General features: G+C 34.8%; 1 protein-coding gene across 8 annotated transcripts; it reads right to left on the minus strand.

The window, feature by feature from the left end:
- Positions 1-979: 979 nt before the first annotated feature.
- LOC138320536 (uncharacterized) lies at positions 980-27,915 on the minus strand. 8 transcript variants are annotated; one of them, XM_069263559.1, is made up of 11 exons: positions 23,234-23,404; positions 18,446-18,538; positions 14,349-17,470; positions 13,828-13,970; positions 13,135-13,426; positions 12,616-12,758; positions 11,801-11,898; positions 10,665-10,766; positions 5,630-6,772; positions 4,776-4,958; positions 980-1,442 (listed from the first exon to the last, which is right to left on the minus strand). In XM_069263559.1, exons 1-3 carry the CDS (start codon positions 23,309-23,311, stop codon positions 17,306-17,308), a joined length of 336 nt encoding a protein of 111 aa, XP_069119660.1. In that variant the 5' UTR covers positions 23,312-23,404; the 3' UTR covers positions 980-1,442; positions 4,776-4,958; positions 5,630-6,772; positions 10,665-10,766; positions 11,801-11,898; positions 12,616-12,758; positions 13,135-13,426; positions 13,828-13,970; positions 14,349-17,305. The 8 variants fall into 8 exon arrangements, 7 of the variants coding, with proteins under 7 accessions (XP_069119660.1, XP_069119664.1, XP_069119659.1 ...); XM_069263563.1 differs by having other exon boundaries at positions 5,630-5,919; positions 11,801-12,001; XM_069263558.1 differs by having other exon boundaries at positions 11,801-12,001.

Below are 27,915 nucleotides of genomic sequence, written 5' to 3' on the forward strand. Positions count from 1 at the left end.
AGTTATCATTTTAGGCTCTTAATCCTTTTTAAATAGGCAAAACCAATAAAATATCTCGCATAAAGATGAAATATACCTTTAACACTGCAATATTTGAATGAACCCCACCTTTAAAGTGAATAGTCGGGCACATATTTTTCATTTCAAACTATTTTATTAAATTCAAAGATTCAATTTTGGATCGGGCAGCAGACAAAGCCTATATATGCCCTCTCCACATGATTACCGTACAAATAAATGTATTGTGTACAGAAACTTATTTTAAGAGCATATCTTTAAAAGCATATTTGCATGGGACTAGCTCTATATAATAATGTATTTTTGTTTTAATAAAGATTTAAACAATTAAAAAGCACATTTATTCCAACTAACATATTACAAATTATAGAATTTGACAATGTTTTCTCAGACTTCTCCAGTTGTGTATAAGACATTGAATGATATGTTGAATGAAAGATAAATATTACTGAAATACGGTTGTGTATAATTTGTAACATGTTAATTCCAATAAATGTGCTTTTTAATTGCTTAAAGTGAAGTGGGGTGCCGTAGGTCACGTGACCAAGTTGCCAACACTATGTTATTTTAAATTATTACCAAGACATGCTATCATATTATCTTTTTAGTCTGCAAATGCCTGTGGTCTAAATGTGTTCATGTATATGAAAACGGCAGACAAGTTCTGCTATGTTGTCCAGTGGAAAAGCTCAGTGTAAATATTTCCTCATAAGAAATTATACTGGATATATTAACACTTTTCTTACCGACTTTAGCCTTTAGACTATTCACTTAAAGGATGACGTATCAATATTACACTGGATCCTTATACGCACTGTCTTTCAGATACGAATTAAATACTGGGATAAGTAGTTACTCCAACAGTGTAGACAAGATATGTATGTTCTGCTTCGTACCTTATCCGTTCATAAATCATTTCATTTCTGAATATTTCATTTGAAATAATAACACAAGACTGATATTCTTTTGAAGACTGTATTAATTTTGCTGCCGGACTGGTGTAAGTGGACGCGTAAAATGTACATATCTGAGTCCATAGGCCTTTTGTGAAACCAAGCGAGCCACCCAACCTGAAAAATCCTGCAGTGCAGGTTAGCAGGAGGTGCACCAGCACTCAATGCTTAAGATTTCAAATACTGGATTTAAGAAGGCCGTGAAAATGAAAATGTGACCGAATGAGATACTAAAGTCTTTATTGAACAGTCTTTGGATTTAAGAAGGCCGTGAAAATGAAAATGTGACCGAATGAGATACTAAAGTCTTAATTAAACAGTCTTAAAACGAAGAAATATCCAGTGGCACGTATATACACTGTAACCTCCAAAACATCTCTGTATCGTTAGGTCCAATAAATGCTGGTCCTTCAGGATCCTACACAAAGACTAGAACGCTGTAACTTATATACACAGAAACCATTCCAAACTCTACAACAGAAAAAACATCATTAGTTCCTGCACAAATTATTTATAAACAAAAGTGAAACTGCATAGGGAATAGACCTATATAGGAAATGCCTGCTGTCTGATCACTTCGAGATTTGTCAATAAATTGTTTGAAATTGAATTTGAACACTAGCACATTAATATAAAACAAACATTCTAAAGAAATAATAAATTGTATAGGTTGATGGCATGAACCCTACAAATGCACATACTTTATGTGCCTAATGCATACATCTACCAGACTCATTATAATTAAATTATAAGGAAACAAAATTTATTGACTGTATATCTAAGAACTAAATATAACACCATACATATACATATCAATCTGGAATTTGTAGAAGTCCACAAATTTACCATGTGTCCGAATGTTTTTAACAACAACCGATTTCTCATGGACGTCAGACCACTGCTATTCTAATCTTACCATGATCTGATATTATCTACCAGCTTTTAAGGATGCTCTGGTGAAAAATGTGATTTTTTCCTTATGACTTACTTTTTTTCTAATATAAACTTCTGGAAATAGAAGTTCATATCAAAGTTGGAAATGGAATAAAAAGAATATGGTAGTGTGCTTATTTTGAGCTATTGCATTGTATGAACTGGATACTTATATGTCGTGAACTATGATGGTGGCATTTAAAATGAATTTCATTCTATACTGAAATATCATTATGGAAGATAAAGCATGTTTAATTTTTTGGAACTTGAAAAGTCAAAAACAAAAAGACCTCAAATTTACATAATTGTGATTCCCTCTACACTATAATATGCAAGGTGACAATTTTCAGTGCTTCACAAAAAAAATTTGCAGTTCAAAAGAAAACAAATCGCTGTTTCTAAAACAATCATAAAAATACACGGTCAGTGCGCCTTAATTTTTATCTAGATACCAAATTTGTTATTTTTTTTGTCAGCTTTTCTTGCCAAAAATTAACATTTCTTTTAACTTCATTGAAATGTAAAAAATAAATCCCAATAGGTTATAATTCCACTTGCTACAAATAGAGACACAAAAATCACAAAAACTCTTTGATTAACGCTGTGACTGGAAACGATTTGTACTCGATAGAATTAGGAAACAAGTAACAAAATGTTTTTGAAACAAAATAATAAGCTTTGTGGAATTAGGGACAGTAGATCAACAAAATATTTTGTAATTTATATCATTGAGATTTTGTATAAAAATATTGTGGAGACAGTACCAATTGTACAAAATAGTTAAATTATCAAAGAGACCCAGAGAATATGTACCACTGAATTTCCTAAAACAAATACTGTTCTAGTACTGTATGGAACCTGCCTCAAAATTCTCACTCATTGCTCATATACATTAAACTACCATGATCATCATTGATGCTGTCTCCCTCTAAAGAAAATTAAAAACAAATAAAGATGAGTCCTTAAGATGGCAGCTTCATGATAAGGGAGACAACTTGTCTAAATTCAATGTATTTATTTCAAAATAACAGTTATAACCTCCATAATCTAACTCTGAGAATTTTTGTTCACAATATATAGATTAAATAATGTTATTTAATTTAGGATTAACGATATTGACATTTAAGTGATATTTAGAAATTAAGGAAGATAACTCCTTAATTGAAAATTGAACCGTTATCAATGACAATGTTATAATCCCTGCTAATACTTGGTCTTGTGTCAAAAATTTAATTTTTGTGTTTAAAAACAAAGTTATATTCTAGAAGACAGATGATCATAATAGCTAGCTCAAGCCAGTATTTGTAGAAGAATGAAATTTGAACACTTATTTCCAATACTTTCAATTAATTTTATTTGCTTTCAATGAACTTACTTTATCTTATTAAAACATACAAATTAATCATTAATAATACAATTTAGAATTATGGTAATATTATTAACTAAAGAATATATATACAATTTTGAATTTATGGGAATACTATTACCTAAAGAATATAGGAAAGAAGTCCCTTGAGTGAGAATGTGAATTAGTAGTTTTAATGATGGGGTCAGTTCGTACGCGCCTCCCATGTCAGTCCTGTCTAGTCGTTTGTGTCCTGTCAGTTGGGAGGTTTTTCGTCAATGTCTTGTAGAGTTAGTATAAGGATTAAAGAACTTTACTTTTCTATATTCTTCAATTGAATACTATAAAGCGAATTTGGAAAAGAAACTACACAGAAAACAGCATATCAGATGGTTTGTTTACTCCAATGGCTATCTTTAAATTTTGCATAACATAGATTATGAGGGGACTTTGGAAGGTTTTCATTATAAGAATTGTTTTCAAAAATATACTGGTTAATGCAAGAGCTAAAAATGATCCTACTGGCTCTTCTAGGCTAAAACATAACATTAACAAACGTTATTATAATCTGAAATTCAAAATTAATTGAAAAATACTAATACATGTAGTTCAAAATTGGAAAATAAAAGCCGAGAAAAGAATTCAGAATTTTATCTGCAGTAATATAAATGATTATGTACACGAGAGGCTGTCCACAGATGATACTGGCTGTGGGAAGGATATTGATCTTATCAGCCAACCAAACAACTAAAATTTTTGAAATGCAGTGATACAGATACTCTGGATCTCTTGTTCCTTACTCGACAAAGTATTAATAAAAATTCAAAATAATGGTAAATAGGAAGGATTTGACTAAAAAGCTACAAGAAAATAATTTTTGAATTGGCCAATCAAATTTGGATAGTTTCAAGCTAAATGTGTGCATTCAAATACATATCTACAGGAACGAAATGTTGTTTCTAATTGATGTAGGTGTAGAAAATGAAAAATAGATCTGAAGTAACACAAACATTGACACCACCTCTGGAAAACCATTAAGTCTCTTTATTTCACATAAATCTAGTTTTCTCCCTTTACCAAGTGAAGAGAAAATTCAGATCCCTATATGAAAACTGCAGTTTAATTTTACAATATAACTTTTCATGTGAGCTTTCCAGTAAATGATTCCAGAAGAAAGATTTAGAAGATTTTAGAATTGTCTATGTTATAAATATTTACAATATGTTCGCTGTCTACAATAACTAACCTAATAGATTGTGATTGTACATACTACTAACAAAGTTATTTATTCACCAAGTACTTGAATAGTCATTTGTCATTAAAACTACAATCTGACTGAATGTAATATAAAAAAAAAAGATGTACTTAAAATTTACAACATGTTGAATAAAATTGCAAAATATTTTGCAAAACACTTTTCTCATGATTTTAATTTTGCATGTTGTGTTTATTATATAAACATTATAATAATGAGATGTTAATATAATAATATTCTGTTTTTTGGAAATAAAGACTTTTATCATTACCTGAAAGGAGCTCTGTTGGTCACTAGTGGTCACTATCATGGAACTTCAGCCATTGGTTGTCTCTATCCTGTTGGTTGTCTCTATCCTGTCTATCCTGATGGGTGTCGCTATCCTGTTGGTTGTCTCTATCCTGATGATTGTCTCTATCCTGATGATTGTCGCTATCCTGATGGGTGGTTCTATCTAATAAAACAAATAAATTAAAATTTTAATAATTTTAATCATTATCATTACAGACGTATTAACAAAAGAGCTCACATCTGTTGGTTTGTTAATAGGTTCCTGGTAATTATTAAATATAGCAATGCCATTACATAACTTTTGGCTCATTGGGTCGCTTGAAATTCTCAAAATCTAGCATTTTTCTCCAATTATGATTGTCCATAGCCATCACAATAATTATAATTCAAAATCAATAAAAACAGCCAATCCATTGTTTATTCATATAGTTTATCTTGTCAAAAGGTTTGTCTTTTGAATACTTCACTCAAACCTATCCTTCCTCTTTCCAATATTCAAGACCTAATTGCAAATGGAAAATATTTTAACATCATCATGATTCTTTAGTCATTTTGTTGGTTTACCCGAAAGGTGTTTTCCGGAAAGAACTGCAGTTTAATTTAAAAATTCAAATACAACTTTTCATGGCAGTTTTTAGTGAATGAAGTCTGCTTATCACCACAAGCGTCTGTTCTGGTTTTGGAAAAAAAAAAGATATTTATTTGGATTGCCAGCAAGTACGTGTCACCAAACTAAAACTTAGTCAAGAGCCTCACAGGTCACCAAAAGATGTGCTGGAGTTTTTTTTTCATATTTCCTAACCCATTCCTCCTCCTTAGCAAGATCTGGCCTACCTGATTTTGGTATCAAAGGATTCTTGTTGGCTATTTTTTCTTTCCTCGAGTCTGCATGTGTTCTCTATTGCTACAGGCTTGTCTTCTTCGCCATCCGATAACCATCTTCTTGTTCAGTTGATACTTATCTTATCGAGTATGTGTTGTTGCAACTTTTGCATATGAATTTTCTGCTTCATTTAGCACTGGAAGCTGACTCATGCCAACTTACCAGCTTTGATTTGTGGACTTTGGTCACAGGTGCCCCATTGGTAATCCAGGCGGGCTTTTTGTGATGACAGTTCCATTTTCTGATTGAAAGACAAAGGTTTTACTGCAATCGCACAGTCAAATCAATGCAGTTGTCCCCAACAGCACAGCACTACCCATTTAAGTGTCCACGTTAACTATAAGTCGGAAAGGTTGCCGATAATTACGGGGACGGATTACTTATTTTCTGTCTTTCCGTCTAGAAAAGCAACCCCGCCCTAAACCGGTACACTCTAGTTTTTGTTTATCCTTTTGGAGTAGAGCATCGCTGTTAGTGACAAAAGCGGTGAAATTGCCTGCGATTGTCATAAAACCATTCTTCAATTAAATGAAATAATCATTAATTAGCCGGACTGAATTATCGTTGTGACAATGATGATCGAGGTTGGCTTTTTGTGATGGCAGTTCAATTTTTATTGAAGGACGAATGTTCTTCTGCAATCGCACAATGAATTCAATGCAGTTATCACCTACAGTGCAGCACTACCCTTAAAGTGTCCACATGAACTATAAGTCGGAAAGGTTGCCGATAATTGCGGGGACAGATTACTCATTTTCTTTCTTTCCGTCTAGAACAGTAATCCCACCCTAAATCGGTACACCCTAGTTCATGTGGACGCTTTCGGAGTGGTACGCCACTGTTGATGACAAAAACAATGAAATTGACTATGTGATTATTTTTGAACTTCCTTTCTTCAGAAAATTGAACTGCAATCACCGAGCCCGCCTGGATTATCATTGCGGCACCTGTGACCAAAGCTTTAGTCACAAGTCAAACCTAATGGCCAATCTAAGTGGAAAATAAGATGCAAATATGGCAACACAACATATATTCGATGAGAGAATTTCATACTTCACAAGAAGAGGCATCAAAAGGTAGGAGGGGTCCCCTGTCTAACAGAAGAAGCAGCAATGTCATCTTTGCTTGAGAGAATGCATGTGGCCTTATGACTTAAAGTGACATCTTAAGACACAAACATTAACACAGTGACAAATTACGTGCTTTGCAGCAGACAATATTGATAAATTCAACCAGCAGCAGCGACAGCCATAAAACAATGATAAATTTACACAGCAACATTAGCACCACCCTTTCGTATTTAACCCTCTTACTAAATGAATGTTTAAATAAACTTAATATTACTTAAAAAGATCTTCAATCAGATGTACTGTATTGGACCCAATAAGTGCCCAGGGCGTTTAAAAAGTTGAAAAAGTGAAAAGGTGCTTAATAAGATGAAATTATAGTTATGTGTAGTCTAGGTCTTTATTTATATTGAAATTTAAAGCCTCAAAAAGGAGAAGGGGCACTTATAGGGACAGTAAAAATATTAATTTTGCTCAAGGATGTACTTTATGGTTTCTTAGCCAACAAAATAACATAAAAATTATCAAAATTTCCCCATTTTCCTTATTTATGTATATTTTGGATGGTAACCATGGCAGCTTAACTTGCAAGACCAGAAAACTTTCATTGCAAATAAAGGCCCACTTATACTTTTCTGAAACGGCTTTTAACTTTTAAAATAGAAATGTTTATTTTCATAACTCGGTCGTCTTATGTTTCCCGCCATCATCCTAATTACAGAGTGTTAGTTACCTATCACTGCCCCAGACGCCAAACCAGCAAAATGAATCTTCACTGTTAACATAGATTACGGAAGGAATCTTGCATTTTTTGGCTTTGTAACCTCAGCTTAGGCCATCAATATACATTTTCTGATGTTATTGTTGTTTAGGAAAAAAAAATTTGTTTCAGAAAGGCAATGGGCCTTACAACAATTTGAAATGCATGTACTAAATAACAGTTTTGCAAAACTGACAGATTTGGGGGCCAAACAGGGCCCAAACCATAGTCATTTGTTAAATTCCTACCAGAACGTGGTTTGAAAAAGTTGATTGTTGATGGCTGGACACTGGACACCAGGGTATCACATAAGCTCAGCTTGGTCCTTCGGAGAACCATCTGTAGAACTCTATTACTAGTAGCATTTTAAAAGAAGTTACCAATTGCCTCACCTCTCCCCTTCCCCAAGGATGTTTAAGGCCAATTTTGGTTAAAAAGGACTTGATGTGTATGTCATTGTAAAGTAGAAACTGGTCAAACTAGCATTCCTAGTACATGCTATTAACACTTAACTGACTAGTAAAGATGATGTGTATATCATTGTAAGTACAAGCTATTAACACTACTGACTAGTAAAGATAATGTGTATGTCATTGTAAGTACAAGCTATTAACACTACTGACTAGTAAAGATGTGGTGTATGTCATTGTAAGTACAAGCTATTAACACTACTGACTAGTAAAGATAATGTGTATGTCATTGTGAGTACAAGCTATAACACTACTGACTAGTAAAGATAATGTGTATGTCATTGTGAGTACAAGCTATAACACTACTGACTAGTAAAGATAATGTGTATGTCATTGTAAGTACAAGCTATTAACACTACTGACTAGTAAAGATGATGTGTATGTCATTGTAAGTACAAGCTATTAACACTACTGACTAGTAAAGATAATGTGTATGTCATTGTAAGTACAAGCTATTAACACTACTGACTAGTAAAGATAATGTGTATGTCATTGTAAGTACAAGCTATTAACACTACTGACTAGTAAAGATGATGTGTATGTCATTGTAAGTACAAGCTATTAACACTACTGACTAGTAAAGATGATGTGTATGTCATTGTAAGTACAAGCTATTAACACTACTGACTAGTAAAGATAATGTGTATGTCATTGTAAGTACAAGCTATTAACACTTAACTGACTAGTAAAGATAATGTGTATGTCATTGTAAGTACAAGCTATTAACACTACTGACTAGTAAAGATGATGTGTATGTCATTGTAAGTACAAGCTATTAACACTACTGACTAGTAAAGATAATGTGTATGTCATTGTAAGTACAAGCTATTAACACTACTGACTAGTAAAGATGATGTGTATGTCATTGTAAGTACAAGCTATTAACACTACTGACTAGTAAAGATGATGTGTATGTCATTGTAAGTACAAGCTATTAACACTACTGACTAGTAAAGATGATGTGTATGTCATTGTAAGTACAAGCTATTAAACACTACTGACTAGTAAAGATAATGTGTATGTCATTGTAAGTACAAGCTATTAACACTACTGACTAGTAAAGATGATGTGTATGTCATTGTAAGTACAAGCTATTAACACTACTGACTAGTAAAGATAATGTGTATGTCATTGTAAGTACAAGCTATTAACACTACTGACTAGTAAAGATAATGTGTATGTCATTGTAAGTACAAGCTATTAACACTACTGACTAGTAAAGATAATGTGTATGTCATTGTAAGTACAAGCTATTAACACTACTGACTAGTAAAGATAATGTGTATGTCATTGTAAGTACAAGCTATTAACACTACTGACTAGTAAAGATGATGTGTATGTCATTGTAAGTACAAGCTATTAACACTACTGACTAGTAAAGATAATGTGTATGTCATTGTAAGTACAAGCTATTAACACTACTGACTAGTAAAGATAATGTGTATGTCATTGTAAGTACAAGCTATTAACACTACTGACTAGTAAAGATAATGTGTATGTCATTGTAAGTACAAGCTATTAACACTACTGACTAGTAAAGATATGTGTATGTCATTGTAAGTACAAGCTATTAACACTACTGACTAGTAAAGATAATTGTATGCATTGTAAGTACAAGCTATTAACACTACTGACTAGTAAAGATGATGTGTATATCATTGTAAGTACAAGCTATTAACACTACTGACTAGTAAAGATGTTGTGTATATCATTGTAAGTACAAGCTATTAACACTACTGACTAGTAAAGATGATGTGTATGTCATTGTAAGTACAAGCTATTAACACTACTGACTAGTAAAGATATGTGTATGTCATTGTAAGTACAAGCTATTAACACTACTGACTAGTAAAGATGTGTATTCATTGTAAGTACAAGCTATTAACACTACTGACATTGTATGTCATTGTAAGTACAACTATTAACACTACTGACTAGTAAAGATAATGTGTATGTCATTGTAAGTACAAGCTATTAACACTACTGACTAGTAAAGATAATGTGTATGTCATTGTAAGTACAAGCTATTAACACTACTGACTAGTAAAGATAATGTGTATGTCATTGTAAGTACAAGCTATTAACACTACTGACTAGTAAAGATGATGTGTATGTCATTGTAAGTACAAGCTATTAACACTACTGACTAGTAAAGATAATGTGTATGTCATTGTAAGTACAAGCTATTAACACTACTGACTAGTAAAGATGATGTGTATGTCATTGTAAGTACAAGCTATTAACACTACTGACTAGTAAAGATGATGTGTATGTCATTGTAAGTACAAGCTATTAACACTACTGACCAGTAAAGATAATGACATAGTTATAACATATACCCTGTGGACTTACTAAACTGATATGTACAATATTTTTGTTTATTTTGCCAAAATTTACAAACAACACAACGATCTTCGAGTAAACAGTATACAGTATATCAGTCAACAGTCAAAACTCTTTTTCCCCCCAGAGGTTGGTCCCAACACCGAGGGGGAAATAGTTTTGACTGTTGACTGATAAGGCACGAAACAAATGTTTTGTTACCTGATCCACAATCTTAAACTAATCACACCTTCTGACGAGAAAGATTTTTGTTGAAAGAATACCTGGGTCCAGCTCGCCAGTGTTTATGATTTCAACAATTGATTATGACTATGATAAGAACTAAGCACATACAAATATTCCTTACCGGTCAACAGTCAAACTACCTAGATGGTTGTCACTATCCTGATGATATCCCGATGGTTGTGGCTATCCTGATGGATCAAAAATTTTGAGAAGTTCCGACCAGCTGTTATGAAGAAGAAGTTAAGTGAGCTTATATAATCAGCCAATGCATTGTCTATTTTTATAGTTAATGTTCTATTAAAATGTTAAAATGCATATCTTTTTATTCCCTCAAATACTTCACTTAAACCTATCTTTCCTCTTCCAAAATTCCAGACCTGAATGAATGAATATTTTTCTTGTAAAAGGAATTCTCGATTTTACCACAACTCTTCCAGTTGTCACAGTAGAGAATTGTAACAATTTTGAAATGAAAATTTAAGTATCCAAATAAAATTTAAACCTAGACTTTTGACTTTTACTTATAACTATAGTTTATACCAGTAAAAAACAGACAAGAATTCATAAAGTCATACATTGTATTAATCAAAAAACAAACAGCATACATGATAAGCACAAAAAGTAATTCACATGCATTATACATAAAAACTTAAAATAATACTACACATACCTAAAACTATTTGGCTTGAAGATTATCTCAGCTGCTCAAAAGTGACTAGTGATTGAGTCAAGAGGCTATGATATAGTAGCCATATATATATAGAGTTATCCAAGAACTCTTAATGATTTGAAAGTCTACGAAGGTAAACATCTCAGTACTGTCTGACAATAAGTACAGGTAAGTGCTGTCACAACGAAGGCTGTGAAATTCAGTGAATCTTAGAAACCATCAATTATATCCATCTCAAAGAGTTGTAACATCTACGAGAGTAAAAGTTACTCAATATGCGAAAGACATATTGCCACAACGAGGGCTGTGGAGCTCTCTGAGCGGATGCGTCTATAATATACTATAAACTTAACAAAATGATAAATCATGATTCAAAGAGTTGTAACATCTACGAGGGTAAAAGTTACTCAATATGTAGCCACATACTGCCACGACGAGGGCCGTGGAACTCTCTGAAACAATAGGAATAGAAAAAACTATAAATTTATATTGATTGGGGAAAAATCATAATAATGAGATGCCCAAACTGAGATAATCTTCGGCATTACCATGGCAATCATCACAAATTAACAATAAATGGTAATTACAAAATATCAAAAGTGAGGTTCAGGAGGGGATGGCGGTGGTCGATGTGTTGACCGTCTTGACGTAGTTGCTACTGTGCCTGGAACCTAAGGTCACGTGACTGGTCAAGGAAAATTGACCAACCAGATTACTGAGCTATAAATAAACGGAGCTGATCTTCACACATGATATACCGGGTACACGATATACATGAGAGCCTTGACCTAGGGGCGACAAGAGTAGTAGATATAGAAATTACCTAGATATAGATATTACTGATATAAACTAAGTTTAAATACTTAAACTTCATTATAGGTAGTGTACTACACGGAAATGTGAACAACTGAAATAAACTTTAAGATCAGGAGAAGATAACTCATATTCTCGATCCCCACACAACATTTTTGGAATTTCTATCAAAAACCATCTAGAACTGAATATTTAAGCAAAGCAATGTTCCAGATCTGGCTCAATACCATGGATATATAACTTAGTAACAAAACAAAATCATAAAGAAATGATTATAACATATTATGTCATGTATATCTGATATAACACAGAGAAAAATAAAATAAAACTTATCTTACACCCACATATTGATGTAAAGTAGTCAATTACATGATCTAACAGTGAAAGCATTACAATAATCACCTCTAAATTTACACCATCTGACTTCTAAATCAGCCCCTTCACCCAAGACCTACAGACAGTGAAGGGAGATAACTCCAATTTCACTCAACTATTCACTTGAAAAAATTAATACCACTGATAATTAAACCAAAGAAGTATATAAGAGTAATATATATATATATATATATAAAAGACAAATTATACTCACAAATTAATGCTCAGGTCATTTATGGAAAGGCAACTCTGTCTAGTGTTTTCATGAAATGAGATAACTTCCCTTGGCGGTGTCTCCAAGTTGGGAATAGGCTGTTAAAACTTGTCAGCCCAAAAGATACTATTTTCAAAGCACAGCTGAAAAAGAAGAAATGAATGATTAAATGACTAAAATGAATTTGTGAAAGTAGCTGATTAATGATCACAAAAAACAGAAAGTGTTTTATAGAGATTGATTAGGTTTTCATGGTCATTAAAGGATGTATCAATTACTTGTGGGAACCCAGAGTACCCCAATAAAAACCACCGACCTACAGCTTGAACCTATAATCTATTCATGACCGGTCTTAAACACTAAAGATTGAAAAAGAAGACTGTACTGGATGTCTTACAATACCAAACAACACTACCAATTTGACCAAAATCTCCTAAATTTACATTGTTGTTACCAAGACAGGAAGGCCTCTGTATTAAAAAAAATAACTTCAAATATGTATAAGTACATGCAAAATACCTTCAACATTCAATTTCGAGTCAAAAATTTGCAGATTGGGTTCAGGCAAATGGTGTCCAGTGACCCTGAATGAAGAAAACATCATATCCGGTTTTCATCCTATAGAGACCGCAGAACCAAATGATTTCCCATAGACGACAATATTAACGTTTGCCACTGTCCAGGTTAAATGGAGTTTTCAAGTCTGGTCACCCATCATTAATTTTTGATGAAGCTCTGCTAATCACACTTTCCAGGAATGTCTGCTCTCGGGTGTCACTGTCCTTATGGTTGTCACTATCTTCATGGTATCCTGAAAATATGCAATATTTGAAATAACTATGACATCTTGACACATGGTCTTTTTTTTATTTACAAACTGGTTTTTTTATTTACAAACTTTTTTTTTTTTTTTTTTTTTTTTGGGGGGGGGGGGGTGTTGTTTTTTGTTTTTTTTTTTTTTTTTTTTTTTTTTTTTTTTTTGGGGGGGGGGGGGGGTTCCCCCATAAAAACATATAACAATAATCACCTCTAAATTTACACCATCTGACTTTCTAAATCAGCCCCTTCACCCAAGACCTACAGACAGTGAAGGGAGATAACTCCAATTTCACTCAACTATTCACTTGAAAAAATTAATACCACTGATAATTAAACCAAAGAAGTATATAGGAGTAATATGGTATATATATATAAAAGACAAATTATACTCACAAATTAATGCTCAGGTCATTTATGGAAAGGCAACTCTGTCTAGTATTTTCATGAAATGAGATAACTTCCCTTGGCAGTGTCTCCAAGTTGGGAATAGGCTGTTAAAACTTGTCAGCCCAAAAGATACTATTTTCAAAGCACAGCTGAAAAAGAAGAAATGAATGATTAAATGACTAAAATGAATTTGTGAAAGTAGCTGATTAATGATCACAAAAAAACAGAAAGTGTTTTATAGAGATTGATTAGGTTTTCATGGTCATTAAAGGATGTATCAATTACTTGTGGGAACCCAGAGTACCCAATAAAAACCACCGACCTACAGCTTGAACCTATAATCTATTCATGATCGGTCTTAAACACTAAAGATTGAAAAAGAAGACTGTACTGGATGTCTTACAATACCAAACAACACTACCCATTTGACCAAAATCCCCCAAATTTACATTGTCGTTACCAAGACAGGATGGCCTCTGTATTAAAGAAAAACAACTACCAAATATGTATAAGTACATGCAAAATACCTTCAAGATTTGATTTCAAGTCAAAAATTTGCAGATTGGGTTCAGGCAAACGGTGTCCAGTGACCCTGAATGAAGAAAATTTTCATCCTATAGAGACCGCAGAACCAAATGATTTCCCATAGACGACAATGTTAACGTTTGCCACTGTCCAGGTTAAATGGAGTTTTCAAGTCTGGTCACCCATCATTAATTTTTGATGAAGCTCTGCTAATCACACTATCCAGGAATGTCTGCTCTCGGGTGTCACTGTCCTTATGGTTGTCACTATCTTCATGGTATCCTGAAAATATGCAATATTTGAAATAACTATGACATCTTGACACATGGTCTTTTTTTTTTATTTACAAACTGTTTTTTTTTATTTACAAACTGGTTTTTTTATTTACAAACTATTTTTTTTATTTACAAACTTTTTTTTTTTTTTTTTTTTTTTTTTTTTTTTTTGTTTTTTTTTTTTTTTTTTTTTTTTTTTGTTTTTTTGTTTTTTTTTCTTTTTTTTTTTCTTTTTTTCATAAAAACATATTTTAATACCCCAGAACATTTGAAGGCTGCCAAGGTTGGGGCCTTGGGGTCAGCCTTTTAAATATAAACAGGTGTCCCCTCGCAGGGGGGCTTTCATTCAACGCACAATGCTTTCTTTCTCTGTCTTTCTTTCACTCTCTCTCTCTCTCTCTCTCTTTCTCTTTCTCTCTCTCTCTTTCTCTCTCTCTCTCTTTCTTTCTCTTTCTTTCTCTTTCTTTCACTCTCTCTCCCTTCTCTCTCTCTCTCTCTCTCTCTCTCTTTCTCTCTCTCTCCTTCTTTCTTTCTTTCTTCATGTATTTAAATACATGTGGCACTTTTATACTCCCTTTCATTCCTTTGTTTTACATACAATTTATTACTATGTCTCTTCCTGTCGTCCAAGATTTAGATGGCTATGGGTGAGAGTGGGATTACCAGTGGCGATATTGGGGGGGGGGGGAGGATGGAGGGATGGAGGGGGGAACAGGGGGGGATGGGGTTGGAGGGCAAATGGAAAATATTTACTATAATTTAACATGATAATTTATTAGGTTGACCCCAATGGTCAGGATAAAGATCATGCTTTATCCGTTGTTTGTCATGGGAGGGGAGGGGGGAGGTTGGGAGGTTGGGAGGTTGGGAGGGGGGAGGGGGGAGAGGGGGTAGGAGGGCAAATGGAAAATATTTACTATAATTTAACATGATAATTTATTAGGTTGACCCCAATGGTCAGGATAAAGATCATGCTTTATCTGTTGTTTGTCATGGGAGGGGAGGGGGAAGGTTGGGAGGTTGGGAGGTTGGGAGGGGGGAGGGGGGAGAGGGGGTAGGAGGGCAAATGGAAAATATTTACTATAATTTAACATAATGATTTATTAGGTTGACCCCAATGGTCAGGATAAAGATCATGCTTTATCCGTTGTTTGTCATAACCTGTTCGTAAACTAAATTTTGAACACATTTTGAACTTCTACCAATGTAATTAGCTAAAAACGTGTCTGATATCATCTGACATGGTCCTTATCAAGAGTTATTATTCTTCAATTTTATCCGAGACCCAAAATGGCCACCAATTCCGTCATGTTGAAAACGGATTTTGAACTTCTCAAGTTCTACAAGAGCAATTTAGCTGAAAATTGTGTGAAAGGATCCCTAAATGGTCCCGACCAAGTATTGTTATTTTTCGGGTCAATCAGAAATCCAAGATGGCCACTACAGCATCCATATCTAAAATATTTTAAACTACTTCTCAAGTTACACTGGTGCAATTTAGCTGAAACTTGCATGAAATGATCCTGACATGGTTTGGAACATATGTTGTTATTTTGGGAATTAAACCAAAAAACCAAAGATGCCTGCTTTGACCCCCATCTTATAAGCAAACTTTGAACTTCTTTTCAAGTTCTATCAATGCAATTAAGCTAATGATCCTGAAATGGTCCTAACCAAATGTTCTTTATAAACACATTTTAAACTTCAAGGATGGGCACAAAAGTCATCATCTTGAAAGTCTTTTATTCAAATCTTTTCCTAGTTCTCTGGTGCCAAGATTGTCCGATGACCATTAATTAGGGACATTCATTTTTTTTTTTTTTTTTTTTTGGCAAAAAAAATTCAAATCCCATGTGGGGTGATTGCCAGGTACTAGCCGCTGGCTAGGGTTTTCTCTCAATCCACCTTTGACCCTGGCATGTACATAAATGACCTTGGCTGTTAATAAGACATAAAACAAATCAAATCAATTATTTACAATTTTTTGAACAGGTCAACTGAGAGTGTACATGTAGAAAGTAGTGGTTAGAATGTTAAATACTAAATGTGTGCTGTGTTTGTGCTGGGGTATATGGGTTGGGTAAAGTGAGTATTGTTAGGGCCAGGGACAAAAAAAAAAAAAAAAACCTATTAACTACTTTCTGTACACTTCAGTTGAGTCAAATCCAACATTGTACACAAGTACTGATTGTAATGGGAACCATTACACATATACCTCAAACAACTACACAGTCTTATCACTGCATGTATTCATTGTCCCTCAAAACCTTTAAGTACCAATTTTTATCTTTTTCTAGCAACTCATAAATTTTGACCAGTCAGAGGCCTTCGTTTATCACAGTATCCAAAAACATAGGAATGCTGTTCCGCATCCCTTTAAACCCCCATTTACCAATGTAGACCAAAATCGGAGACCCAAATCTAAGAACAGAAAGTGGACCCTGGAAGCCATCTTGGAATTTCTATCCCGAAAAACCCTTTATGCACACTCCCACGAGTATGTCCGTCAAGTTTCTCAAAACCCTTATGTACCTCAAACAACCCCACACTTGTGTCAGTGCGTGTGATTTAATTAACAGTGTATAGATTTTTGGGTGAGGGATTGGGATTGGGACGATTGTTGAGGGGTTACCACTTCCTCAAGCAACATCAGTCCATGGACTTTACAAGGATATTACAGTACATCACATGATGTAATCCTTGTGCCAGGCTGGTGCCCTCCTCACACGGCCAGACCTACGGACAGACACAGGGGCCGGAGCGGGTAGTGTGGCTGGCTCATCATCGACATCTGCAAGGCTAAGGCTATCCTCCCCTCGGCAGTCGAGCGTAGCAGCAAAGTACACAACCTGCAAAAACACAAGCTACATTTCAGTAAACAAATAAAAGTGCATAATGCACAGTATTTGGTAGATATTCAAGTTAGAATCTGGCCTAACCAATGATCAGAGATATCCCTTATATATTTATTTATGATTATTTAGTGGATATGAAGGATAGGAATAATCTACCCGACGGCCAAAAATATTATTTACTTATTTGTATATCGCATTGTATTACTGTTATATATATATTTTGTGATCTAGAGTGCAGAATATCCATAATTCTTCCTGATACAGTACAGTGCCAGAGATTTAGATAGTGTATATACTACCTATATGTCTCTGACAGTCTAATGAACTATTTTTTATAATATGTTTTAAACAAGAGTCCAACTCTTCGCCTACTTTACAATAATATCAAATTACATTGGTGCCAAGTCAATCTAATTAAAACACAGATTCTTAAAATCACTCTGTTACATAAATGAAAACTGAAAAGTCACTTGTCAGTTTCTAGAAGCTGGACATTTGGACAATTCTGATGGTCACCAGAAGGTCACCCCTAATGGATTGTTGCCAGATCCTTTATCAAACAGAGTGATACATGTACAGTATTCAACCCAATAAGGCGTTTAAAAATTTTAAAAAAAAAAATTAAAAGGTGCTAATAATAAGACAATATTATTGAAAATCTAAACAGTTTTGTATAGTTCTGGTCTTTTTTATGCCTGGGCAATTGAAATGGAGGCTTTAAAAAGAGGGAGGGCGCTTATAGGGACATGGGCCCTTATTGGGTTGAATACGGTAATAAGGAGATTTCGATTATAGTGTGAAAACTGTTATGTATATGTACATGTACGTACCCAGCCTGACTATGCTTTAAAGAAGACAACATTATCTGTCTAGAAATCTTTCTAGCTACAATATTACAGCTTAAAGACACAATTTTTCACAGGAGAATATAATGTATTCTACACTTAGCGTTAAAATGTAACATCTTACCACGGCCTCCGACAGAGACAGACGCTGGCTAGCCGCAACAGCAATCGAGGTTGCCACCCGGCTAACCAGGCTAAGGCCACGGAAGGACACAGCCTACAAGATCAAGAGTGACAAAATTTCAATAGACAAATAAAGTTACATAATACACAATATTCTGCAGATATTCAAGTAAAAATCTTGTCAAACGAACTGATCTGGTATGTTTACTTGAATAAAATTAGTTGATATCAGTAAAATAAGACTCTTTTTTAAGGTGATAGAGAAGTCGGGGATAATCTACCTTAGGATCATATTTTAAATGTGTATATAATAATACATTGTGTTTGTGACCCAGAGGGTAGAATGTCTCTATCATTCATATACACGGTGATAGTATCCTATAATTCTTCCTCTCCCTATATTATATAGCACCCTTGATACTCCAGGGGTTCCAATCACTTATGATCTCTACACTCCTGGTAGTCTCTCTGTAGTCTTCAAAGGAAATATGAGTTAGCCTGTGATTTGTTCAGATTTTTTCCTCTCAGTGGTTATTCAGTTTCACTGTAAGATAGTCCACGGGTGTTGAGATCGTAAGTGATTGTAACCCCTGGACTATCGGGGATGATAAAATAGTAGTTTTCTCTTATTCTGTACCTCGATAAACAGTACAGACACTGACATGCTATAATTATTTTTATTTTCTTCCAATTTTATATTACTATGTATATATATATGTAATAAAATATTACATATATATAGATATAGAAAGATAGAGAGAAAACAAGAGGCCCAAGGACCTTAAAGGTCATCTGACTACCTTGGCAATAGTCATAAAGGAAATTATTAGATATGGTGTCCATGGTCGATTAGTAACAATACATATCAGCCGAACCACATGCACTGATAGAACTTGAGAAGTTCAAAATGTGTCTTCAACATGGTGGCTGTGGCAGCCATCTTGGATTTCAGATCAACACAAAAAATAACAACATTTTGTCAGAACCATGTCAGTATCTTTTCAGGCAAGTTTCAGCCAAATCGCACTGACAGAACTTATGTTCAAAATGTGAAAAGTTTACTGATGGCAGGCAATGAAGCATGATGACTATATATCCGTTGGGTCAGATGACCTTAACATATCTATTGAGCCATTAAACCGAACGCTTGCGGTCTGATACTAATGACCGCTAAAGATGATTAATATGACACAATTTTTGGCAAAGTGATAAACAAGAGGCCCAGAGGGCCTGTATCGCTCACCTGGTTATTTTAATGCTAAGTAATGTTCTGATTACAAGATCATTGTTTCTTTTCTGAAGGAATATAAAGATTTACCTCTAATTTCCCTATTGGGACCCATTCTTTCTGCTCCAAGGGGGTCAGAGCCAAAATTTATACAAACTATGTTCTCTTCCCTTAAAGTGAATAGTCGGGCAAAGAAAACCAGTCTAATGCGTTCATTGGCCTCCCAAAAGTTCTCACATACTAATACGACGGTCAAGTTCTGCTTTCCCAGTTCTGACCATTGAAATAAAGAAAAGTTGAAAGCATTGAAAGCGAGGCTGCGTGGAAATGTAACCACAGATATAGTCAGCCGGGAGGATGTTTTAGGATTCCTATACTTTAAATTAATTTCTTTGTACGCAGACAGATTTTGACGAGAAAGTTTATTTTTCTATTCCATAAGAAATTATACTGGATACATTCACACCATTTTTACCGACTTTAGCCATCCTTGCCCGACTGTTCACTTTAAGGATGTTTCTGGCCAAATTTGGTTACATTCAATGCAGAACTCTATGACAAGTAATGATTTAAAGGATTTATCTCTATTTCTCCTATTGGGCCCCACCCCTCCTGTCCCCAGGGATCAGAGCCAAAATTTATACAAACTCTGTTCCTCCTTTCCCAAGGATGTTTCTGGCCAAATTTGGTTACATTCAATGCAGAACTCTATGACAAGTAGCGATTTACCTCTTTTTCTCCTATTTGGCCCCGCCCCTCCTGCCCCCGGGGAGAGGGGGGGGGGGGGTCAGAGCCAAAATTTATACAAACTCTGTTCCCCTTCCCCCAAGGATGTTTCTGGCCAAATTTGGTTACATTCTACGCAGAACTCTATGACAAGTAGCGATTTAAAGATTTACCTCTATTTCCCCTATTTGGCCCTGCCCCTCCTGTCCCCGGGGATCAGAGCCAAAATTAATACAAACTCTGTTCCCCTTCCCCCAAGGATGTTTCTGGCCAAATTTGGTTACATTCTATGCAGAACTCTATGACAAGTAGCGATTTAAAGATTTACCTCTATTTCCCCTATTTGGCCCTGCCCCTCCTGTCCCCGGGGTTCAGAGCTAAAATTTATACAAACTCTGTTCCCCTTCCCCTAAGGATGTTTCTGGCCAAATTTGGTTATATTACATGTAGAACTCTATGGCTAGTAGCGATATAAAGGATTTGCCTCTATTTCCCCTATTGGGCCCCGCCCCTCCTGCCTCTGGGGAGTCAGAGCCAAAATTTATGGTCAGAGCCAAAATTTATACAAACTCTGTTCCCCTTACCCCAAGAATGTTTCTGACCAAATTTGGTTACATTCCATGCAGAACTCTATGACTAGTAGCGATTTAAAGGAAAATGTTGACAGACGCACCCATGACATAAGCTCAGCGGCCGGTGAGCTGATACAAAATGTAAATGATTTCCTCTGTAATCTTTGTTAACAGTGACGATTAATTTCGCTGTTTTGTCATCTGGCGCAGTGATAGTCAATTCAAACTAACCTACTGTTACGTATGGTGGTTATGATGAAGGAGGTCTTTGAGTACCACATATTTTTTCTTTTTGTCATGCTTAAAAAACGTGTTGGATCAAATAAATCTGTTGAATTCCTCCCCTTTAAAAACGCTGTTTTTGGATAAAATTGAAACTTATGGTGGAGATAAAATTTTCAAAATGAAGAGAGGTGGTCTTTTAAGAATTTCAAATTCCCTAAATATTTTCTGGAAAGAGCTTATAAACATTTGGGCAGATCTGTCTGGTGATGAAATCCCAAAAATCCCTTGCAAAGTTGTATCTCAGCCAATCTAGTATAGTAATTACATAAAAACCAAAAACAATATAATATTATATAAACAATGGTGTGAAAAAGGTGTGTATTTTATTGGAGACCTTGTTGAAAATAATGAATTTGTTTCATACGATAACTTTTGTATGAATTTTATGGAATTTTGAATGCAATACCTAGATCTTGGAAACAATTATTTTGAACCAAAATAATACACCACTGGACATGAAACCATGTAAACATAATCAATACTGTCATGAAAAGGGTACAATTTTTTTAATACAGTAAATGTTTACTGACTAAAGTTACAGGAGTACCAACTAAGAGTCAAGATTCCTGGCAGGACATGTTACATGTCAATATTCCCAAAGAGTCTTGGTCTAAGTTTTACTTCATTCCAAGATATATTACAGATGACACAATGTTGCAAAATTTTCAATTTAAACTTCTTCATAGAATAGTATATACAAATACCAAATTAATGCAAATTAAAATGAGAGAGACGAAAAGGTGCACGTTTTGCGAAGAGGGAAGAGAAACTTCACCTGTTTTGGGAATGCTGTCATGTACAATCATTTTTATCATCTGTTTTTTTTATACCTTTTAAGAACAAAATATCACCATGTATAAATTGAAAAAGAAAATCCCTACAATTAGAGATTGGAAAACACATATTTTTCATTATAGAAATGTAGAAATGTGTAGGTTACATGCTTATTCAAATAAAAAACAAATTACTATAAATCAAAATTGGAACTTTATCGATAGACTTTTAGAGTAATGAAATTGGAACTTTATCGATAGACTTTTAGAGATCTAGTCACTGTGCATTAATAAATTTTCTACATTTTATGAGTGACGTCCTAGTTTTCCCGCCATTTTCGGAAAATGTGGCGTCTATAGAGGTATGCTAAAAGGGTTTTCTATTTTACCCTTGTGACCTTCAGTGAATATTAAGGTCATTCATTTGATAGTTTGAGGGAGTCCTTCATACAAACATGCTACCAATTAATCTTATTTAATCGTCTGTCCATGGCATCGCGGCCTCGTTTACTAAGTATTGTTCCGACTGATTCAAAGAGTATTAAACCTCAAATTCTGGGAAGTCTTACTATATAATCAAAAATTGGAACTGTATCGATAGACTTTTAGAGTAATTGAAAATTGGAACTTTATCCGATAGATCTTTAGAGAATCTAGTCACTGTGCATTATAATAATTTTCTACATTTTTGAGTGATAGTTCCTAGTTTTCCCGCATTATACGGGAATATGTGGCGTCTAATAGCAGGTTTGCATAATAACGGTAGTCCGCTAATCCTGCCCTATTATTAGGCTTTTTTTTTGTTAAATTTTTTTCTTGACTAATATATATTAGGCAAAAAAAAAATTAAAAAAAATGCACTAATAAATAGGCAAAGGTGCGAGACTTCATACAAACATGCTACCAATTAATCTTATTTAATCGTCTGTCCATGGCATCGCGGCCCTCGTTTACTAAGTATTGTTCCGACTGATTCAAAGAGTATTAAACCTCAAATTCTGGGAATTTCACCCCAGAAAGATATTTTTTCTCAATCCCAGTTATTATTAATTAACATATTGATTGGGGAAAACCTCATCAGTTGTAATAACTTGTGGCTAATCCAGTGATTTTTTCAAAGATAATAAATTATGTTTAAAGTCAATAGTAACTTAAATTAACTGAGTTAATTACTCTGGACTAGGAACAAACTTTAGGTTACATACCTGTCCGCGAGCAATAGCCTCGCTTAAGCAATGAAACACAAGTTCCATGGCAATGACAAAACGGAGAAAGGATTCCATTCTTGGATCGATGCAAAAGCGTGCGTATGGCTGAGAAGGTTTCTGAGATCTGGGCCGAGAGCTGAAGAAAATTTTCTGAAACCGTTTCTGTCATGTGACCAGCATAGTCGTGTCAGCCAATAGGGGCAACTTCCAACTAGGTGAAAAGTAATCAACTCCGCACTACACCACTAATAAGTCCTACTTACATTTATATACATACATCCTCGATATTCCAGGGGTTACTATCACAGTCGTTATAATATATATTCACACCAATGAAAGCTAGCTATATATAGTAACCCCTGAAGTATTGAGGATGGAGGTCACTAGGATATATCCAAATACAAATGTATACATAAACTGTCGGTAACTATCCGTCAAACAAACGATTATTTAGATTATCATCAAATATGGGGCTCATGGAGGGTACGTTCTGGTTTCTAATATTTTGCTCATGTTATAACTAATATGACTTGAGCTAAGTCTAACTCAATTAATTATGTATGCGTCTGTGATATATGTATTGTTGCTTATATACTTCCTTTCACTGTCTTGTTTACTTGCCTCTTTTTTTTTATTAATTTTACAACTGTATGTCGCAGAAATAGCACTAAAGCGTAAAAATAAAATTTCATGTATCATGCAATTGCCTTAAAACTTCAAAATTAATTCTATCTCTTTACAAAGAACATTGTATAGAGAAACATATTTACAACGTTCAACGAATATAATGTAGAAGAACAAAAAATAAAACCTTTTCAAACAGAACTTTAATCAATTTTGGTGTGTAAATATCATCTTTGAGGAATGAAAGAATTGATTATTGATTGCAACGGAAAGTTCTCCTTGATAGGAAGGTTTATATTATAATTTCTGATCGAACCTTGCTTCATTTTAGAATTAATACTGATTATGTAGCTACCATAGACTCCGGTACTGCCGTGTATCCACATCATTTAGAATTAATACTGATTATGTAGCTACCATAGACTCCGGTACTGCCGTGTATCCACATCATTTTAGAATTAATACTGATTATGTAGCTACACCATAGGACTAAGACTCCGTTACTGCCGTGTATCCACATCATTTTAGAATTAATACTGATTATGTAGCTACCATAGACTCCGGTACTGCCGTGTATCCACATCATTTTAGAATTAATACTGATTATGTAGCTACCATAGACTCCGGTACTGCCGTGTATCCACATCATTTTAGAATTAATACTGATTATGTAGCTACCATAGACTCCGGTACTGCCGTGTATCCACATCATTTTAGATTAATACTGATTATGTAGCTACCATAGACTCCGGTACTGCCGTGTATCCACATCATTTTTAGAATTAATACTGATTATGTAGCTACCATAGACTCCGATACTGCCGTGTATCCACATCATTTTAGAATTAATACTGATTATGTAGCCACCATAGACTCCGGTGCTGCCGTGTATCCACATCATTTTAGAATTAATACTGATTATGTAGCCACCATAGACTCCGTTACTGCCGTGTATCCACATCATTTTAGAATTAATACTGATTATGTAGCCACCATAGACTCCGTTACTGCCGTGTATCCACATCATTTTAGAATTAATACTGATTATGTAGCCACCATAGACTCCGGTACTGCCGTGTATCCACATCATTTTAGAATTAATACTGATTATGTAGCCACCATAGACTCCGGTACTGCCGTGTATCCACATCATTTTAGAATTAATACTGATTATGTAGCCACCATAGACTCCGGTACTGCCGTGTATCCACATCATTTTAGAATTAATACTGATTATGTAGCCACCATAGACTCCGGTACTGCCGTGTATCCACATCATTTTAGAATTAATACTGATTATGTAGCTACCACCATAGACTCCGGTACTGCCGTGTATCCACATCATTTTAGAATTAATACTGATTATGTAGCTACCATAGACTCCGGTACTGCCGTGTATCCACATCATTTTAGAATTAATACTGATTATGTAGCTACCATAGACTCCGGTACTGCCGTGTATCCACATCATTTTAGAATTAATACTGATTATGTAGCTACCATAGACTCCGGTACTGCCGTGTATCCACATCATTTTAGAATTAATACTGATTATGTAGCTACCATAGACTCCGGTACTGCCGTGTATCCACATCATTTTAGTATTAATACTGATTATGTAGCTACCATAGACTGCGGTACTGCCGTGTATATCCACATCATTTTAGAATTAATACTGATTATGTAGCTACCATAGACTCCGGTACTGCCGTGTATCCACATCATTTTAGAATTAATACTGATTATGTAGCTACCATAGACTCCGGTACTGCCGTGTATCCACATCATTTTAGAATTAATACTGATTATGTAGCTACCATAGACTCCGGTACTGCCGTGTATCCACATCATTTTAGAATTAATACTGATTATGTAGCTACCATAGACTCCGGTACTGCCGTGTATCCACATCATTTTAGAATTAATACTGATTATGTAGCTACCATAGACTCCGGTTCTGCCGTGTATCCACATCATTTTAGAATTAATACTGATTATGTAGCTACCATAGACTCCGGTACTGCCGTGTATCCATATCATTTTAGAATTAATACTGATTATGTAGCCACCATAGACTCCGGTACTGCCGTGTATCCACATCATTTTAGAATTAATACTGATTATGTAGCCACCATAGACTCCGGTACTGCCGTGTATCCACATCATTTTAGAATTAATACTGATTATGTAGCTACCATAGACTCCGGTACTGCCGTGTATCCACATCATTTTAGAATTAATACTGATTATGTAGCTACCATAGACTCCGGTACTGCCGTGTATCCACATCATTTTAGAATTAATACTGATTATGTAGCCACCATAGACTCCGGTACTGCCGTGTATCCACATCATTTTAGAATTAATACTGATTATGTAGCCACCATAGACTCCGGTACTGCCGTGTATCCACATCATTTTAGAATTAATACTGATTATGTAGCCACCATAGACTCCGGTACTGCCGTGTATCCACATCATTTTAGAATTAATACTGATTATGTAGCTACCATAGACTCCGGTACTGCCGTGTATCCACATCCTTTTAGAATTAATACTGATTATGTAGCTACCATAGACTCCGGTACTGCCGTGTATCCACATCATTTTAGAATTAATACTGATTATGTAGCTACCATAGACTCCGGTACTGCCGTGTATCACATCATTTTAGAATTAATACTGATTATGTAGCTACCATAGACTCCGGTACTGCCGTGTATCCACATCATTTTAGAATTAATACTGATTATGTAGCTACCATAGACTCCGGTACTGCCGTGTATCCACATCATTTTAGTATTAATACTGATTATGTAGCTACCATAGACTCCGGTACTGCCGTGTATCCACATCATTTTAGAATTAATACTGATTATGTAGCTACCATAGACTCCGGTACTGCCGTGTATCCACATCATTTTAGAATTAATACTGATTATGTAGCTACCATAGACTCCGGTACTGCCGTGTATCCACATCATTTTAGAATTAATACTGATTATGTAGCTACCATAGACTCCGGTACTGCCGTGTATCCACATCATTTTAGTATTAATACTGATTATGTAGCTACCATAGACTCCGGTACTGCCGTGTATCCACATCATTTTAGAATTAATACTGATTATGTAGCCACCATAGACTCCGGTACTGCCGTGTATCCACATCATTTTAGAATTAATACTGATTATGTAGCCACCATAGACTCCGGTACTGCCGTGTATCCACATCATTTTAGAATTAATACTGATTATGTAGCCATCATAGACTCCGGTACTGCCGTGTATCCACATCATTTTAGAATTAATACTGATTATGTAGCCATCATAGACTCCGGTGCTGCCGTGTATCCACATCATTTTAGAATTAATACTGATTATGTAGCTACCATAGACTCCGGTACTGCCGTGTATCACATCCTTTTAGAATTAATACTGATTATGTAGCTACCATAGACTGCGGTACTGCCGTGTATCACATCATTTTAGAATTAATACTGATTATGTAGCTACCATAGACTCCGGTACTGCCGTGTATCACATCCTTTTAGAATTAATACTGATTATGTAGCTACCATAGACTGCGGTACTGCCGTGTATCACATCATTTTAGAATTAATACTGATTATGTAGCTACCATAGACTGCGGTACTGCCATGTATCCACATCATTTTAGAATTAATACTGATTATGTAGCTACCATAGATTTTAGAATTAATATTGCTTACGTTGGCCACCATTATCGTTTAGGGAACTCCGCGTCATACAGTATATATGTATATATATCCATATAACTCAGAATGAAGTATGTGTAACATTGTGCATTAACGGATATCGAACCAGTGATCATATCGGTTGTACATAATTATGTTAAATAAAGAATAACATCTCAAAAACCACATACCTGTATGTACACCAACTCCTGAACTGGACAACCCCCACTCGTAAACGTTTGTACGAAATCAGGCTACATGTAACATCTTTGTTTGATTGGAATTAATACTAAAAGTATTACCCATTTCAACGCACGCGCATGGGTTAGTAACCAGAATA

This window comes from Argopecten irradians, chromosome 4 (genome assembly GCF_041381155.1).
Source record: "Argopecten irradians isolate NY chromosome 4, Ai_NY, whole genome shotgun sequence".
NCBI classification, from domain to species: domain Eukaryota; kingdom Metazoa; phylum Mollusca; class Bivalvia; order Pectinida; family Pectinidae; genus Argopecten; species Argopecten irradians.

Excerpts from the sequence above, each read along its gene's own strand:
- LOC138320536 (XM_069263561.1), bottom strand. The coding sequence starts at position 23,311 with ATGGAATCCTTTCTCCGTTTTGTCATTGCCATGGAACTTGTGTTTCAT. Across the intron at positions 18,539-23,233 it reads AGGCTATTGCTCGCGGACAG|GCTGTGTCCTTCCGTGGCCT; the intron begins GTATGTAACCTA and ends TTGATCTTGTAG. Across the intron at positions 17,471-18,445 it reads TGTCTCTGTCGGAGGCCGTG|GTTGTGTACTTTGCTGCTAC; the intron begins GTAAGATGTTAC and ends GTGTTTTTGCAG.